We start from the raw sequence: 17,279 nt of genomic DNA, 5'->3' as shown, positions 1-17,279 counted from the left end.
GTGGTGGGACCCCAGTGGACACCATCTGAAGAACAGGGGCCCGGGAAGCACAGACCTGGGTCTGACTCCCAGCCTACTCAGCTCCCAGCTGTGCATGAGGGACCACACCTTCTGGGGCCCCATTCCACGCACTGTGGGAGGAGAGAAGCCCGCCACCACCACGCCTGTTCCAACCCCGAGGCCAACCCAAGGTGGCCACGGTCACATGCCCGGGCAGGCATTGTGCGCCTTCCGTGGGTGTCAGCATGGCAGCCCCTATGGCTATGGCTGCCCCGAATATTAGTGCACGGTGGGCCCTGCATGCAGGCCAGGACCCAGGGAACGCACACCCCTCTGCTGGCTTGTGATTATAGATGCCCAGTAAGGACGGGGAGCCCCAGACCTGGCATGAAACACTCTCTTTGAAGAGCACCAAGTCGGAAGTCCACAGGTGTGAGTTTGTCACCTGTTTGGGGTTTCTAGATTGGTTCAGCAGACAGGACCTGCTTCTGAGAGAGGGCGTGCTGGAACCGTACCAGAGGTGGCAACTCTTGGGGGGGCGGCTTCCTTCAGCACAATCAAAACAAAGAGAGAGACAAGCCAGCTATGGGCTACGTGAGGCCAGGGCTGGACGGGGGCGTGCTCGTTCAAGGAAGGCAGAGCACAGAGTGCCCATTCCCACATCAGGCCCACACGAAGCACAGCGACCCCAGGAGAAGGGCTGGCTTGACCACAGGTGTGCCCAACATTGCAGCTGGTACCGGAGAGGCAGGAGGGGGCTCGGGCCACATGCAGCAGCGGGGGGCTTCGCGTGGGAGGTGGTGGGGACTCCTCCTAGTGTGGCTGGAGTGGATTTACCCCAGCAGAGACTGCATTCAAGAACTCAGCCTCAGCCGGGTGGGGTAAACCTGAGTGGGGCAAGGAGACCAGGTAAGCGGGGCTCAGGCCAACTGTCCCCATCAGGGCAGTGTGCCGCCCTGGCTTCGGGAAGTAACAGTGACGGCAGCTCATCGGGGGAACTGGACACATCCCACCGCCTGGCCTGGAGCCAGCAGGGACTGGAAAAATCGACCATCAAAATGAGGCATCCCCCGTGGAGTCCTGCAGGGGGTCCCCGGCCCCACTGACGGAGCACAGGAGGACTGTTCTGAGAACCCGGCTGCGGCCAATAACGGGCAGGCTCTGATGAGGCGGGACGAGAGCGGGGCGCAGGGTGAGGCTGAGGGAGATCTGGAGGCGACGGTTAGGACAGTCTGAAGAGGACTCAGTCCCGCTCTGACAACCTGGGGGCTTTTCTGGGGACTCAGAGGCCTTGGCACCACTGCTCTACATGGAACGAAGAGTCTGGAGTTGAAGCTGGTCTGCTCCTGCACAGAGACCAGGGAATCCTGGACTCCCTTCTCCTGGGGCAGGGGCTGTACTCGAGGCTGGGGCAGGGGTGGGAGGAGATCCCGGAGAGAGTGTGAACTCCTCCTCTGAAAGGGGCACAAGCCCCTCCCTGGGGTGGGGGAAACACAGCCTCCTCTGTCGGGGGGCATAGCCTCCTCTGTGGGTTGCGGGGAGCAGCCTCTTCTGCAGGGCGGCGGGGGGAGGAAGCAAGCACAGCCCCCCACCCCACCACACCTGTAAGCAGCAAATGCGGACGAGGCTTGCAATCAGCTGATGTGAAAAACCAAAGTCACAGAGCAGCAAAGATGAGTCTTGAAGCAAACCTCACCTTCACTGCAAAGACCTCCCAGTGGAAGGCAAGTCAGAGGTGTTGTGTTAGAGGCAGAAACACGGAGAAGCTGTCATGTCACACACTCAACAAATACAGATTTGCTCTGCACCTAAAGTCTAGGAGCCAACACTATGGAAGGCAGAGAAGTCTCAGGGGGGACTCGTGATGATGGGAGAGTCAGTGCACTTCTGTGTGCAGCTCTGAGGGGTCTCTGTGTGTGTGCAGACAGAAGGGGACACAGATATGTGACTCTGAGGCCCAAGTGGGGGACAACATGAGTCCACGCACAGATGCTCAGAATCGGGACACCTGAGGGTTCCTTCCATAGAGGGAGGCTCCACTCACTTCCCCTCAGTGCCCTAGGCTGTCTCGACTGTCCACAGAGCTGAGGACTCTTCCAGCAAACGGAGAAACCGACGGCGTGCTTGCTCTACCTCGTGGATAAGAAGGGGCGGGGCACTGCTAAGGATCTCCATCGGGGGACCTTGCCCACGACGGGGCAGGGGTCCAGGGCCCTAACTGCAAGAGACTTGGATGGGTCTTCTGGGTGAGAACAGGGAGGGGGGCTTTGGGATGGAGGGTCAGGTGCACATAACAGGGAGAGAGAAAGACCCCGCGTGTCCTTCCTCGGTTGGAAGGTGCCAAGACCCAGGGGCGTATGGAGGACGGCCCCTGCCCCTGACCTGGAGTGGCCCACAAATGACTCCAGGGCAGCCCCCAGGCCTGTGTGTAGCTTCCCAGCAGAAGAGATGCCAGGAGTCAGAGTTTTCTTAGGGGCCGCTAGTAGACAAGCTTCGGATCAGGACACAAGCGCCAAGTGAGGGAGGCAACCAGAGAGCATTCTGGAGCGGGGCATTTCATCTCTCTGAGCTGCTGTGTCTCTTCATGAGATGGGGGACTTCTGCCCACTTCACAGGATTTTATGACAAGTGAGATGAATGTGGTATGTCACCAGCAATTAACAAACGTTATTCCCCCTCCTTTTCTACCCACAAGGCAGAGTTTGAGGGAACCTAGAAGCCAGGGATAAAGACAAAAATCACTGTGGCGTGCCTGTGAGCAGTGTGGGCAGAGAATCCGAGGGCCTGGGTGATGGCTCGAGACCATGCAGATCAGGGAGCAGGTCTGCACAGGGACACAGAAAGGCCTTGCTGAGTTACGTGTCCATGTGGCTACCATCTTGGCAGTGGGAAGCCCCAGGCCGCTGGTCCATTCTCAGCCCCGGACCGCAAGGTATGCCTTTCCCCATCGTGAGACCCAAGACTAGGATGAGGCCCTCTACAGCACTGGGCCCCAGCCCAGAGAGCAGAAGCTGGGGAGCTGTGCCCCACAGAGGCCTAGGGTGCTCAGAGCCCCCAGGAGCCAACGTGCAGGACAGATGACAGGACAGGTGCCCAAACTCTACACTGACAGAGATGACCTGTTTTAACCACTTGACATAGTTACAGTCTCCCCTGGAGACTTGCATCTGAATGGACCCTGAGCTGAAGGACAGACAGTTTGAAAACCACTCCCAGCATTCCCTCTTACCATGTGGCGAGCCCCAGTTGGCTTCCTCTTAACCTGAAGACACTAGGATTTCTTAGACACATCTCAGATTAGAGGGAGAGGTGGAGGGAGAGCAGTTGCAATCGTGAAAGTAAGAAAAGTAAGAGTAGCAAATTCCTCACGCAACACAAGCTGTTGAGAACTCCAGCACCGACCATTCCAGTGACAGACATTTTTTTGAGTGTCACTGTGTGCCCTCCATCCCAAAGCCCCCCTCCCTGTTCTCACCCTGAAGACCCATCCAAGTCTCTTGCAGTTAGGGCCCTGGACCCCTGCCCCGTCGTGGGCAAGGTCCCCCGATGGAGATCCTTAGCAGTGCCCCGCCCCTTCTTATCCACAAGGTAGAGCAAGCACGTCGGTTTCTCCGTTTGCTGGAAGAGTCCTCAGCTCAGCTTTAGGGAACGATGAAACAAAACAAAATCCCCGCTCCTCTAGTGGGGGATATCGGTAAGGAGACGTCACGACAACACAGTGGGACAGAAGGAACCAAATACAGTAAGAGGAGCTGGAAGTGTCCAGTAGTTCGGAGCAGTTGCGTGCAGGAACTGAGGACGGGGGAGGGAATAGGGAACAGGAGCTTTGAGTCTGGATAAAGGCAGGGACCCAATTACATGGTGGCATTTCCACCCAAAGGGCCCAAACTAGAGAGGATCATCTGAGCTAGCTATTGGAGAAAGTGTGACTGGATAGAGCCACCGTGGACACACAAGCAGAAGTGGGACTGTCATGGTAGAGGGGGCTGAATTGGGAGGTATTTGATAGGAAAGTTTCCACTGGGTTCTAAAGCGGCCCCTCCGAGCCAGCCTTGGGCGGTCAACTTCCGTGCCAGGCCAGAGCCACACAGGGAGCAGTAAGCTTAGGGGCTGGACTGTGGGTACATTTTCCAGTGAAAATGTATGGCACCGTCCACCTCAGGAGCCACGGCGTGGTCATCGTGGAAAGAGCACTTGACTATAAACCTTAAGTCTCAGCTTCCCCCACCGTTAACTACTGGGGGACCCAACATACAGAGGAGGCCTCAGAGGCCGTCGAGGTCAGAAACAGCACCTGCATTTCAAGGCAGAGATGCCTGACCTCCCCATCCTGGTTTCCCCTTGGGCCCCTCCCTCCTTGAGGTCAACATCCTTCAGAACCTAACAATAATCCTCCAGGGATTAGTTTATTAGAGGGCTTCCTTCTTTCCAGACAATTTTCTCTCTTTTCTCTTTCCCACCTTCTCCTGTCTGTCCCCCAGGAAAGGGGCAGTTACGACTCCTCTGGCCGCGGCCCGTGGTGGTGGGCCAGGGCGACCTGAGGCCCCCACACAGGGAAGAAATGGGGCGCGGGCACCTCCCCCACTCTCAGTCTGTCAACACACAGGTGCTTCCTCTGTTCTTGGTGCAGAAACAAGTGCGACTGTTTTTTCAACATTTTCATGTTTAATACCCGGTTGTGAGGAAAAAAAAAATCTCCAGTGTCCTGCTATCTCTTAGAACTGCAGACGCCCCTCTTTGTGGGGACAGTGCTATCGATCTCCCCCCCCCCCCCCCGTTCAAAGTCGGCCCCCTTACATTAAGCACTTGATGTGAATTAGAGTTGCTTACTGGTTTTTACTACAATTCTCTAGGAACAGAAAACCAAAACAACAACAATGAAAGGAGGAAAGGTGGGGGAGGGGAAGAGCAGGTGACTGAGACCAGCAAGCTCCCCCAAGGGCACAGGACAGATAGGACTGACTCCACCCCTGGAGACCAAAGAAGACTTTCCCTCAGGCAAGAGGGAGGCAACCTACATAAAGGAAACCTTTACTCTGTCCTGACTGCTCCCCCCCCAGCTCCTCCTCTAGAAATGAAACCAAGTCCCATTCCCATTGCTCACTGACTGGAGGTCCGCATCTTTGCCTCTCCCGCTCCCCTCTCCCTCCCATCCTTTCCCATCTCAGGAAAATGTCAAAAGCAATTTCCTGCCCTCCAGGCTGAAGTGACATTCCTGAGGCTTTAAGGAGCTGCATTTCTCGCAGATCAACACTGAGGCCGACTCCCTGTGGTGTGGTCTAGTGAACTTTTAGTGAAGAGCAATGGTGAGTCCTGGGTGGACAAGGTGTTTAAGGGGTACAGAATCCTGTCCCTCAGAAAGGCAGCATCAGAAGATGGAGACGTGATGGTCTGCAAAGCTCCATCTCCCTATCTCTGAAAGAGACATGCCATCAAACGTGCCCACGTCCCAGAGACATCAGGAGACACGAAGTCAGGTCTAGGCAACAAAGGCAGGGAGGGAGAACACGGCTCCTGCAAAAGGGTAGGGACGGCTGTCTGGTGACAGATTTTAACCTAGACATTTGAAAAATACACCGGCAGGCCACCCAGATGGTCCATTTATAACACGGTTAAATTCAGAAGCAACTTTTTCGGGTTTTTTTTATAGTTGGAAGAAAACATTCTTTTTTTTTTTTTTTCTTTTTTCTTTTCTGGACTTTCTTCTTTTTTATTCCTTGAATGGGAAGAGAAATCAAGTAGAATTCAAGAAGATGAACTGAAAATAAACCCCATATCCTCATTTTCCCTTTCTGAGGGGTAACAGGCTGGGTATGAGTGAGGCCTGAGGGAGAGAGGTCCCTGGGTCCCTGTGGTCACTAAGAGCAGATCACTGGGCCCCAAATAATGCTGGCTAAGGCACACAGAAATTTAAATGTGATTTCAGCATCCTCTGTAGCTTGACACGGAGCAAGCTGACACGAATAGCCAGGTATCCTCTGTGTGCACTCACTAGCTTAGCACCTTGAGTTATAATCTCAAGGATGCAATCATTAAATTAAATTTAAAATGAGGTCTGGTAAAGCTCTTTCTTTCTGGAAAGGAAAGCACACGTCATGATCAGCGTTCCTCAGTTGCACTTCCAGCTTCTACAACTCTGTTTAACCTCTAACTTTTGCATCGCGAGCTCTTGGGACGGAAATCTACTGGGGTGCCTGATGGGTTCCAAGGCAAAATCTTCCAGGAACTGCATGAGAGACTCTGTCCCTGGCAAAGGTGGGGTCCAAGGTCATGAAAAACGAACGCAAGAGCTTCCTCCTGGAAGTGTTTTCAACCACAGTTTTCTCCCCAAGGGACCAACCAGAGTGCAGAAGATGCACTGGCACTGGGCGATGGTCGTCATCTGCTCCACTGGATACTCCCCGAGACACAGCTTGCACGACACCAGCGGGTCGAGGGCCAGGTCCCACGTGGGCCGGTGCCGCGCGGTGGTCATGGCAGAGCAGTCTGCAATGAGAGAAGTGCGGGCCGTCAGACCCCCTTGTGTGAACTCACTGGCAGAACGAGGCAGGGATCCCTTCCGGCTGCAGCGAGATCCCCGGGAAGGGGCCCACGGCTCTAGACAACGCATTTGGGCACTCTGGGTTGTAAGCAGGGGTTCCTGACTTGGGTCTGTGGGGGACCCCTTTCCCACACAGCCGGTATGATCGTGTCGACCCTCAAAATGGCAAATGACCCATCCCATCCCTCCCTCCCTCCATCCGTCCCTCCTTCCTCTGGGCATTGAGTAAGCCCTCTCCCCCCGACCAAGCACCTGGCCCAGGAGACCAAGACCTTCGCAAGCTTCTGCTGAAACCGTCTGGTACGATGAAGCTGCTCTCCAGTCTCTGTTGAACCATCCCGGGGGAGCAGCGGCTGAAGCCCCCTCCTCACGCTCAGGGCCCTCTGAGCAGAAGGCACCTTCCCTCACAGGCTTCCAGCCACGCTGCCAGGTGTCATCTCACCCTCGAGAGTCAGCTCGACACTGACGCCTCCTTACACACACGCAGGTTTCCTAACATGTGAGCTTGAGGCAGGCAAGGGCCTTAGAGCAGACTTGCTCACGTGCGTGGGCCAGGTACACCTCACCGTGCCTGGTGTCTAGCAGACTCTCCCTACACATGAATAAAAGCCCCCTTCACTTCCCCATCCTCCCCAAACCCTCCCTAACCTGCCCACAGCCTGCCTCCTGACAGCATGGATGTTTCTGTTCATATTTATCACACTGATTTCCACCGCCTGCTGCTTGGGGAAGGCAGGGCAAGTGTGGTCTCTGGTTGGTAGGTCAGCACCCGATCGATCCACAGTGGCCTCTCTGCACCTGCTGGTTGAGTGAACGGACGCACCCTTGCCTCTAGGCAGGCGCATTCTCACCCTGAACTCCTGGAGCCTGACTGAAGCCAGTGAGGGCCAGTGTGCACCTGCAATCAGTAAGCATGTTCCTTGCGCCTCAAACTCAGAATGGAGTCAGGTTTGCTAAAATCTCAGACACGGTCCAGGGCCATCTGAATGCTGAGAGGGACCCCCAGCTCTCAGGGTCCAAACGGACTTGGACAACAGGTGCCCTTCTCTGTCCCGCTTTTGAACTGGGGGACAAAGAGCAAAAGATAGCAAGAGACACCTGCCTTCCCTGCTAGTTGGCAAGGCCATGGCATCGGGATTTGTCTTGTCCAGTTTTCCACTTACAGCAAAGGCAGGTGTACATTAAAACAAAGATATAACACAGGAAGAAGAAAACAAATCAAAACACCAACCAACGACCGGAAGGGACACAAAATGATTCTAGCATCTTAGAAAGATTCAGAGACGTAGGAGACACAATTTCCCGCCTTCGGGTCTTCAGATTCAATTCGGGAACTCTCTCTGTCACATAAAAAGCTAATTGATAATATAAGGCAGGATATGGTCGATGTGAGAAATCAGTGCTCCGGGTATGTGGTAAAGATGCAAGGAAGTCTGGGTAGAATCGTTAAAATAGCTTCATGAGGAGGATGAAGTTTGAGTTTGGAAGGGAGGTGCCATTTCACACAGGTCAAAGAGAGCAGCTATCAAAACGGAAGAGAAAGTACGCTAACATCTTTCCCTGGACAGAGACTGGCAGCCCCACAGTAAGAAGAAAAGGAGCTCTCTGCTCTGAGACAAAGAGGATACCCAGAACCAGTACGGGCAGCTCTGTGGCCATCACTGGCCTTGCTGCACTCGTGTGTGTGATGGGGCTGATGAGCTCTCGTCCCCTGGGGATGCTGTGAGGACCTGGCATATACAGGAAGTGCTCGGGAAAGACCAGGGAAGACCTACTCCCCCTCCCGAGAGGTCTCATTCAGCCATCCTTTTATGGATCTGCGAGAAAGACTCGGAGGTATCAGACATTTCCATCATCTGTACAAGTTATCTTTAGGGATAAGGAGCTGTCATGAGAACTTCTGAAAATGTATTTATATCCCTTTCTCAGGTTCTGTCAGTCGTAGCTCACTAGATATCACTAAGCCAGTGTTCGGGCAGGACTCAGCTCTGTGGACTCTATGCTGGGCGTCCAGATGGGGGAGAAGCTATGGCACAATCCTGAATGCAGTCTGAGGAGATAAGACACAGTGACAAAGAACACAGGGACATCAGTGGTGTGAACTAACAGATAAACAGGGGAGAGCCTGACCTTCAAGAGCTAAGCAGATGAGGGCAGCTACTAAAGGCTGGCAGGAATCCGTGTGGGGAGAAAGGACAGAGATCAGCATTCAGGGCAGGAAAGGGACAGTGCCCATGAGGATCTGGACTCCTCCCAAGACTGCTAACAACCAGGAACACCTTAATCTAATCTAACAACTTCTTGTTGTTAGAAAAGAACTCTTTGACACAAATTCAAATAACTTTTGGATTGGTTGGTGCCTTCGACGTAATTTAAGCAAGTTGTCCTTTGATCAGCCGCCCATGGGGCCAGCACTCACAATCTGAGGTCACTCAGCTATCTGGGGGTGCAGAGAGAACCAGATGTGCACTCCCCTAAGTTCATTTTAATTTGGAACATTCCTCCATACCTTGAATCTATCCATACTAGTATTATTATTATTAATTATTATTATAACATTGTTATTATTACTTTAGATGTCCACAAGCATTTTCTAGATCCTGGGCTCATGAGTCAAGGTTTTTGTTTTGTTTTTTTTTTTGTTTTTCCTTCATATTCCTCTGTATCTTTTTTTTGTTTGACTCCCTAAGGATTTTTTTTTTTTAAGTAACATTGCTTAAACTCACTCTCCAGAGTGAGGATTAGGTTTTGACTATGAATGTTAGCTGGCCCTATAAGGGATCAAAACCTATATAAGAGGCATGGCAGGCCTGGGCCAAAGGCTGCTGACTGGCTTGTCCCTCCCAGAGAGCACAGGGTAGGTGGCTGTGAGCTATGGCCCAGGCTCAGATTCCGGAGGGCACTGTAGCAGCAGTCTCAGGGGAAAGAGCTCCCCCCTTTGGAAGGGAGCAGACCTGGGTTCAAACACTTGTTCTGCCACTTGGTCACTAATTTTGGAGAAACTTCATAACTTCTAGGAACTTTAGTGTTTTGACTTCTTAAAACTAAACACCACAACCTCCCTTGCTTGTTGTGAAGAGTGAGAAGAAATATATTTAAGATTCCTGGGCCTTTTTACCTGTCTGGTAGGTGGAAGTCACTATCGTATGTCAGGTTCAAGACCCTGGACATGAACCCATATGGGTTAATGGGAGAGACAAGCTGCTGAGCAGAGAAACTGTAGGATAAATTCAGTCTTTCAGGAAGTCCCCCGTGCTGGTGGAAATCTTTGGAAGAAGCAAACCAAAATGAAAGCGTCCTGCCTTTTTTTTTCCCTTAAAGATTTATTTTAGAAAGAAAGAGAAAGAGAGAGAGAGAGAGCAAGAGCGCACACACCTGAGGGGCAGAGGGAGAAGGAGAGAGATCTCAAGCAGACTCCATGCTGAGCGCAGAACCTGAGACAGGGTTCAATCTCACAATCTGATATCAGCACCTGAGCCGAAACCAAGAGTCCGTCGCCTAACCAACTGAGCCCCCCAGGCACACCTGAAGCCTCCTGCTTTATGGTCTGCTGTCAGTGCGGTCCAAATTCGGACCACACTCGAGGATGCGGCAGAACAGCAGACATCTAGGGACAAGCTTTCCTGCAGTCCTCACAGCCCCGACCGCACATCCTGGGCAGACTGTGCATCATGGGAGCACTCGCCTGCCCCAGAAACCGCCTCTGCCTCCACACTAGACCACCTGTCCTCTCCTGGCTGTTCGCTCCCAGACGTTGCTTGCTCTCCCCAGCCTCTGGGTTTGGCTCTATTTCCTGTTTACAGCATCTCTGAAGACATGATCCTTTGCACAACTGCAGCCTTGACCCCTCACTTCCTTTCTTCCTGAACCACGATTTCCACTTGACCTCGAGACAGTGCAGCTGCCCGCTGCCCTGGGCACATGTCAACCATGGCCCCTCACTTCCCTCCCTGAGAACTACTCTCGAAGCAGGTCAAATTCCGACTTCCTGGCACCGAGTCAGTATTCTTTCCCCTCGAGATTAGAGACTCTCTGAATGCCCCAAATCAGGATTTAAATGTAGATTAACAATGGAACACATTTTCGAAAAAAAGAAAAAAAAAGAAAAGATACTGTTTAAGCCCTTCATGGGCCACCCCTGCATACAGGATGGGCCAAATATGATTTTACAAACACTGAACAGCTGCAAAGCTGAAATAGGAATTTGCTAAGAAAATCACAATGCACAATAAAAGAAAAAAAAAAACGGTCTTTGTTTTCCTAATGGGAAGGTCAAGTCACATGAAGCCAACTATTTTAAGAACATCTGGTCAATTATGAGTATTACTCAATGTAAGGAATTCAAACTGTTTCTGAGGGAAGCGACTTGCTACTCGCTGCTGGGTCACACCGAGTGGCACGTGGTGTAAGATTCGTGGCCTGTGGAGGACGAAGGCTGGAAGGGAAGGCCGGCTGTGTGTTAACCCAAGCCCACCCCGGGGATGGGCCGGAGCCATCCCACCCCTGCGCTCTGGTCTGTGCTCGTCTGTGGGTCCCTATCCTCCCATTTTCACCTCTGCAAAGATGGCCAAGGAAGGCAGGGTATCTGTTGGCCACTCACTGACCACCTGTCCCTCTCCTAAGTCCTCCAACAAACTCGCCTAAGCTGGCTGAGTCTCACCCACTTCCTCCCATCCACACGCCTTCCCTGCCCCATCACATGTCTGCATCCTCTGAGCCCTCCATGCATACCATCAGCCCCTGGTGTTATGAGGTCTCCCTCAGCTCTCTCAACCCTCTCAGCTGTCCCCGCTTTCCTGGAGTCTCTGCTGCCTGCGGTCAATTGATTCTGAACACCTGCTCCCCAAAACATCAGCCCTGGCACTGCTAGAGAAATTGCTAGTATGCGACTCCTTGGGCCCTGACCCAGACCTACAAAATCACAAACTCGTGGGGGCAGAGGTGGGGCAGGGGGAGCAGGGAGAGACCCAGCAATCTATGTCCCCACGAGCCTCCCAGGGATTCTCATCCACAGGGAGGTCTGAGAGCAGCTGGTCTGTGCCACTCCGCCTCCCGCACCCCCCACCCAGGTCCACATGGGCTGCAGCTCCAGGAAGTTATCATCCCTCAAACACCGCAGCACAGTACCCGTGTCTGCCAGGCACCGGGCTAGACTCTGCATACTGACTTTCATCTATTCTCTTTTATGTCTCTCTCTGGGTGAGCGTGGCTCTCCAGGTCTGCTGCATGTGTCAGCTTATCTCACCAACTTGCGAATATATTATCCAAGGCTGCGTGCTGTTTTCTCTCCTCTCACCAGTGCCAGTCACAGGCAGATCTTCCTATTATATGTACATGAGTGTTTCTACATGTATATGTATATAAATACACGCACACATCTTGATTGCTTCATGGGCATCACGCATTTTGCTAATCACTTCCATGCATCATTTCATTTATCTGCACGATAACTTTGAGATTTTAAAAGTTGCCGTCATTCCAATTTTATAAACGAGGCAGTCAAGGCACAGAGATCGGGTAACCTGGGTTACCCAGGGTGGGGTAACGCACGGCCACCAACCAGCACACGAGCAGTGTGTGCAAGACACGAAGGCCCAGGCATTGAACGACCCTGCTCAAGCTCGTTTTGATCTCCTTCTGGGAGACAAGAGAACAGGGCCTCCTCAGTCTGCAAAGATACAAGAGAAAGGAATTTCAGTTCTGCCTCTGAGCTTCCCGGGCCTTATTCATTTTGGCGATGGTGGTGGAAAGCTGCGGCCTCATAATTTGGGGCCGTCATGGTAGCAGAAACACGAGAATGGTAGCTGAGTAGAAAGTTAACTGTAGAGACGCCGACTTATCCAAGCGCACGGTTTCCTGACCTTTCAGGAAGACATGCGGACGTTACCCCCTCCGGAGGAGAGGACCACAGCTCGAGGGCAGATGTTCACGATTTCCAGCCAACTGGGCTGCCAGGAATTTACACAAGTGGCCTGAAAACTGCAGTCCCGGGAAAACCTGCACATGCACGTATAGAGAAGTTTCATGCACAAATGCCAAAACTTGGAAGCGCCCAAGAAGACGTCCTTCAGCGAGTGAATGAAATACACCAGTTTCTTTAGCTGGTGGGATGCCCAGACAATAAACTGTTATTCAGAGCTAAACAGAAATGAGTCAGGAAGCCATGAAAAGACACAGGGGATACGTAAATGCATATTCCTGAGGGAAAGAAACTGATCTGAAGAGTCTGCGTACAGTGTGATTCAGACGACAGGACATTCGGGAGCGTGTGGAATTAGGGAGACCCGTGATCGTGTGTGGGGGAAGATCGAGAGCCGAGCTACAGAGGATGTTTTAGGACAGTGAAACTATTCAGAACGATACTGCAATGGTGAATACGTGTCTCCGTACCTTTATGGAAACCCACATGATATGCAGCAGCAGGCGTGAGCCCTACTGTCCGTGTTATGGACAGAACTGTGTCCTCCTCCCCAAATTCCAAAGTTGTAGCCCTAACCCTCCGTGTGACTCTCCGTCTTTAGGAGGTCCTTAAGGTTGCATGAGGTCATACAGGGCGGGGCTTGCAGGAAGGACCGTCTGGGTCTCTCCCTCCCGCACTCTCATTGGCCTGTGAGGACACAGGGAAAAGGCGGGCCATCCGTGAGCCAGACAGGGGCTCTCTCCAGAGCCTGCCCACGTGGGCACCTGATCTCAGACTTCCAGCTCCGAACTGTGGGAAAGAGAGTCCTGCTGTTTAAGCACTCCGCCCCCTCCCTCAGTCTGCGGTGGTTTTTGATGGCAACCTGAGCTGACAGGGTACATGACCGTCTTCCGGTGATTCTCATGTGTCCATACATGTTCATCCTTGGAACAGGTGCCCTTCCTGGGGCGGGATGTCAGCGGTGAAGGTGAAGGACGTTGTGCACGCGTGGGAACTCTGTACTTTGCCATCAATCTTGCTATGAGCTTGAAACTCTGAGGAAAAAGCTCTTCTTCTTCTTCTTTTTTTTTAAAGGCTACATCCTGTATGGTTCTAATTATATGACATACTGGAATTGGCAAACTGCAGATCAGCAAACAGATCAGCAATCACAGGGGACAGGGAGGAGAAGGAGGATGGGAGCTGGCTGCTCGGAGGGGGGTGTTTTAGGGCGGGGGGGGGATATGCCGCATAAAGCTGCAGTGATATATTCATGTCACTGTGCGTTTACCAAAACCCATAAAAGCGAAACTTCACAGCACAGAGAATGAGCCTGGATGCATGCGCATTTAAAAACAAAAAACAAAAAACTTTAGGAAGCCAGGGCATCCTGAGACAGGGGAGAGAGAATCTAACTCTACCACAAACACACTAAAGGACCTCACTGCAGGGGCGGGGCCAGTGCTGAGCCGAGTAAGTGTGGGAAAGAGTAGAGTCTGGAAGAACGCAGGCACACGGAACCGCCTACAGGCCCCCACCCCCAGCCGATAGAGCCGTCTCCCCGGGAGGGTGGGTCAGCGGTGCTGAGACGACCATCCGTGTTCACTGGAATCAACAAATAAGCTGGCGGACGGCGGCGGGCAGGAGCCAGGTTTCTCACTGTTGGGAGTGGAAGGTCCCAGACAAGCCAGGGGAGGTGGCCCCCATGACCCACGTGGTCCCGGATCAGAGGGGGAGTCAACAGCGGGAACTCGCAACACGCCTCATGCAGGTGCAGAGGGCTGCCAACAGGACCACTTACGGACACGAGCGCGCACGGGCTCCCAGGCACACAGCTGTCCCCGCGCTCTGCTGGCTGATGGGGCCCAGACACAGGTCACACGTACAGGCAAGGACACCCCCGCCTGCAGCAAGCACACCACGTGCCCAGATCTGGGCTCCTAAGGGCACACTCCAACCAAACCAACGAGGGTACGAAGGCAGATTGAAGGACCTGCGTGGGAAATGTCCCCGCTGATTCTGGAACGTCCTGTAATGCCACAAAGCAAGAAGTCCTCGAGCGGGGCAGCCGGCCACAGTGCTGGGGTATGTCACAGCAACACAGGAGCCAAACACACCGGCCCCCAGGGCCTGACACAAAGTGCATGGATTACAGCACAAAATAGAAAGTAAACGTCCATAAGCTCACACTGACTTAAATACGTGGTTGCATGCATGAATGAATAAATAAATAAGCGAGAAAAGACACTTCTCTCACGCAGAAAATAACCCAAGAAGTTTTGGTGGCCTCCCCACCAGGAGCAGGAGCCTAACTCCAACTCCAAGTGTGGCTGTGCAGGGTGACTTCCTCCGGAGAGGACACGGTGGACGTGGAGTGGGGAGTCACCGTGCGGTGGAGAAAGCGGCCACGCACCCGAGCCAGGCGACCCAGGCAGCCTCAGCTGCGGTGAGTCACAGAGACCGCATGAACCCTTGAGTGTACGAGACAGACACAGCACCTGTGTCTCCGTGGTCTTCTTCCCCAAACCCACAAGCCAGCATCAGACAAACCCCCACAACCTTCAGGGTCTTCCAAAGCAAGGAAAGTCGGAGAAACTGCCAGAGGCACGGGAAGCCGGAGGAGGCAGGAGAAAGGAATGCCCTGAGTGTCCTGTATGGCTTCGGGATGGAGGAAGGACACTGGGTGAAAAGTATGGGTGTGGGAATGGGGTGTGGACTTCAGTTGCTCACGTTCCAGGCCAGGTCACAAGCTGTGGACGTCACTAGTCGGGGGAGCGGGTGCAGGCGAGCTCCCAGTCCTTCCCGTCTGCGTCATTTTCCTAAACTGAAATCCAAATCTGCTAACTGAATCTAATCTAAGTCTGTACATCTAAATCTGAAATGCACGAAAATAAAATGCTTATTAGCAAAAAAAAAAACACAAAAAAAACAAAAAAACAAAACAAAACAAAAAAACACCGACTTAACTTTTCCACTTAAACCCAAGTAAGCCTACTGAAATGCAGATTCCACTGGAAAGAGTAACATTTTTAAGCTATTGTTTTCCCAAATGGCCTTATCAGGGGTGACCCTGAAAACCTGAGAAATACATTTATTTCATAAATGTCACCTGAGAAATACTGCGTGAAGTCTAGTTGGAGGGTTTGTTGCTTATTTTTAACCATTAGACTGTGTGGTTTTCATCCTTTGGGCGGCCTAGTGACGCTGCAAGAAGAGTTCGCGTCGGAGTGAACCGGACCACACTCACTCACTCAGAGGCGACCACAGATCATCAGTGTTCAGGGGGCGGGGACAGGGAGCTGCTCTCAGTTCTTTATCCAAAGCAGGCTTCCCGCCCTCGGAGTCTGCAGGGGAACGGGGAAGGGCAGACACCATCAACAGAGGAGGAGACACAGAGCGGAGAGGGCCGCCTGTCCGTGTTGCCGCCGTGCACAGCTCCCGTTGTTAACGGATCCACGCGAGAGGCTGCCATGGACTTGCTACGTGCAGCTTGGGTGGGCTTGGTGACGGAGGAGAGGGCTCCGCCGTTTGGAGCAGCCACAGCTGGACACTGAGGGCCCATGTCATGGGAGACATTTCCTGCCCCGAAAATGCCACCCCACATCCGTCCCATCACAGCACGCAGAACAAAATACAGGATTTGAGCAGAGGCTGCTGCTCTGATGCCTTCTGTAGTGAGGCCCCTGGGAAGCCCACGCAGACATGACAGATTCCTGCGGAAAACCCCCCAGAGACATTTCCAGTGACGTTGGGGGCTGGGACCTTGAGACCCTTGCTCCCTGGCTGGGCGGATCTGCATACCTGCGACTCCGGTGGGCAGCTTGGCTTGGGACACGGTTGGCATTCGCGGCAGGGCACTCACTCTCACTGCTCAGGGGGATAAAATACTTTGCAGGCAAGCTGCAAATGAGCTGGTAGCTTCCACGGCCCAGCCAGCTTCCCACGGACGGCCCAGACAAGCCTGTGCCCTCACCTCCATCCAGGAACGAAATGCAGAGGAGACACAAAGGACCTACTGTTTCAGCTCCAATTTGTGAATGTTACACTGTGGCTACCAGCAAGGGACACTTTAAAAGTCAAACACAGGACACCATTACTTAGGCTGGAGGAGGTCTCTGGATTATTTGCCCTCTTTTGTAAAATTTCTATTTTTTTACTTATTTAACAGAAAGAGAGTAAGAAAGCACAAGCAAGGGGAGTGCCAGAGGGAGAGGGAGAAGCAGGCTCCTTGCTGAGCAGAGAGCCCGATGCGGGGCTCGATTCCAGGACCCCGGGATCATGATTGAGCCGAAGGCAGACGCCTCACCGACTGAGCCACCCAGGCATCCCTGACTGTCCTCTCAGAGAGGATTTCCTTACTCTGAGCCATTTAGGGATTTGCTAAGAAGGCACACAAACCCCCACCGCCCCAACCCACTTCCTTCTACCCGAGGATGAACTCCCTAAAGCATTCTTGCCAAACCCCACCAGTGACACCGTCATTATGTCCCATCTGATTTTTCCAGATGCGGATACAGAGAGATGAGCTGCAGAATATACAGATGTCCATGATGAAGCCTGAACTGATCCTAACCACACTCTGACCCTAAGCGGCCCTAACCGCCCTCGGGCAGACAAAGGACAGTGTGTGGGCAGTGGGAGGCTGGTCCACGCCGTCCCCGGCTGTCTCCCTGCCCCTAAGTCGCTGCTGGTTGGGAGCACGTGTCTGGCCAGCTCACGGGGGTGGCAGGTCCGACACAGTGTTGCTTCCTTTGAGGTAGCGGCAGAAGCCTTATTGCTAGGACGGTAAGCCTGGGAAATTCCTGTACTTGGGGCTTGGCCAATCCTTTGAGTTCATGC

At 53.0% G+C, this 17,279-nt stretch overlaps 1 protein-coding gene across 2 annotated transcripts in view; it reads right to left on the bottom strand.

Annotated features, from left to right (window-relative positions):
- Positions 1-17,279, bottom strand: part of RNF144A (ring finger protein 144A) — an 80,869-nt gene that overhangs the window by 26,786 nt on the left and 36,804 nt on the right. For both annotated transcript variants that reach the window (XM_032866784.1, XM_032866782.1), the window contains exon 2: positions 6,341-6,486. In XM_032866784.1, coding sequence (XP_032722675.1) covers positions 6,341-6,475 — 135 coding nt within the window. In that variant the 5' untranslated portion in view covers positions 6,476-6,486. The remainder of the gene's footprint in view (positions 1-6,340; positions 6,487-17,279) is intronic.

This window comes from Lontra canadensis, unplaced genomic scaffold (assembly GCF_010015895.1).
Source record: "Lontra canadensis isolate GAN:19392208 unplaced genomic scaffold, GSC_riverotter_1.0 scaffold32, whole genome shotgun sequence".
NCBI classification, from domain to species: Eukaryota; Metazoa; Chordata; class Mammalia; order Carnivora; family Mustelidae; genus Lontra; species Lontra canadensis.
The sequence above is the reverse complement of the archived record's forward strand: the minus strand, read 5'-3'. Positions and strand labels throughout refer to the sequence as shown.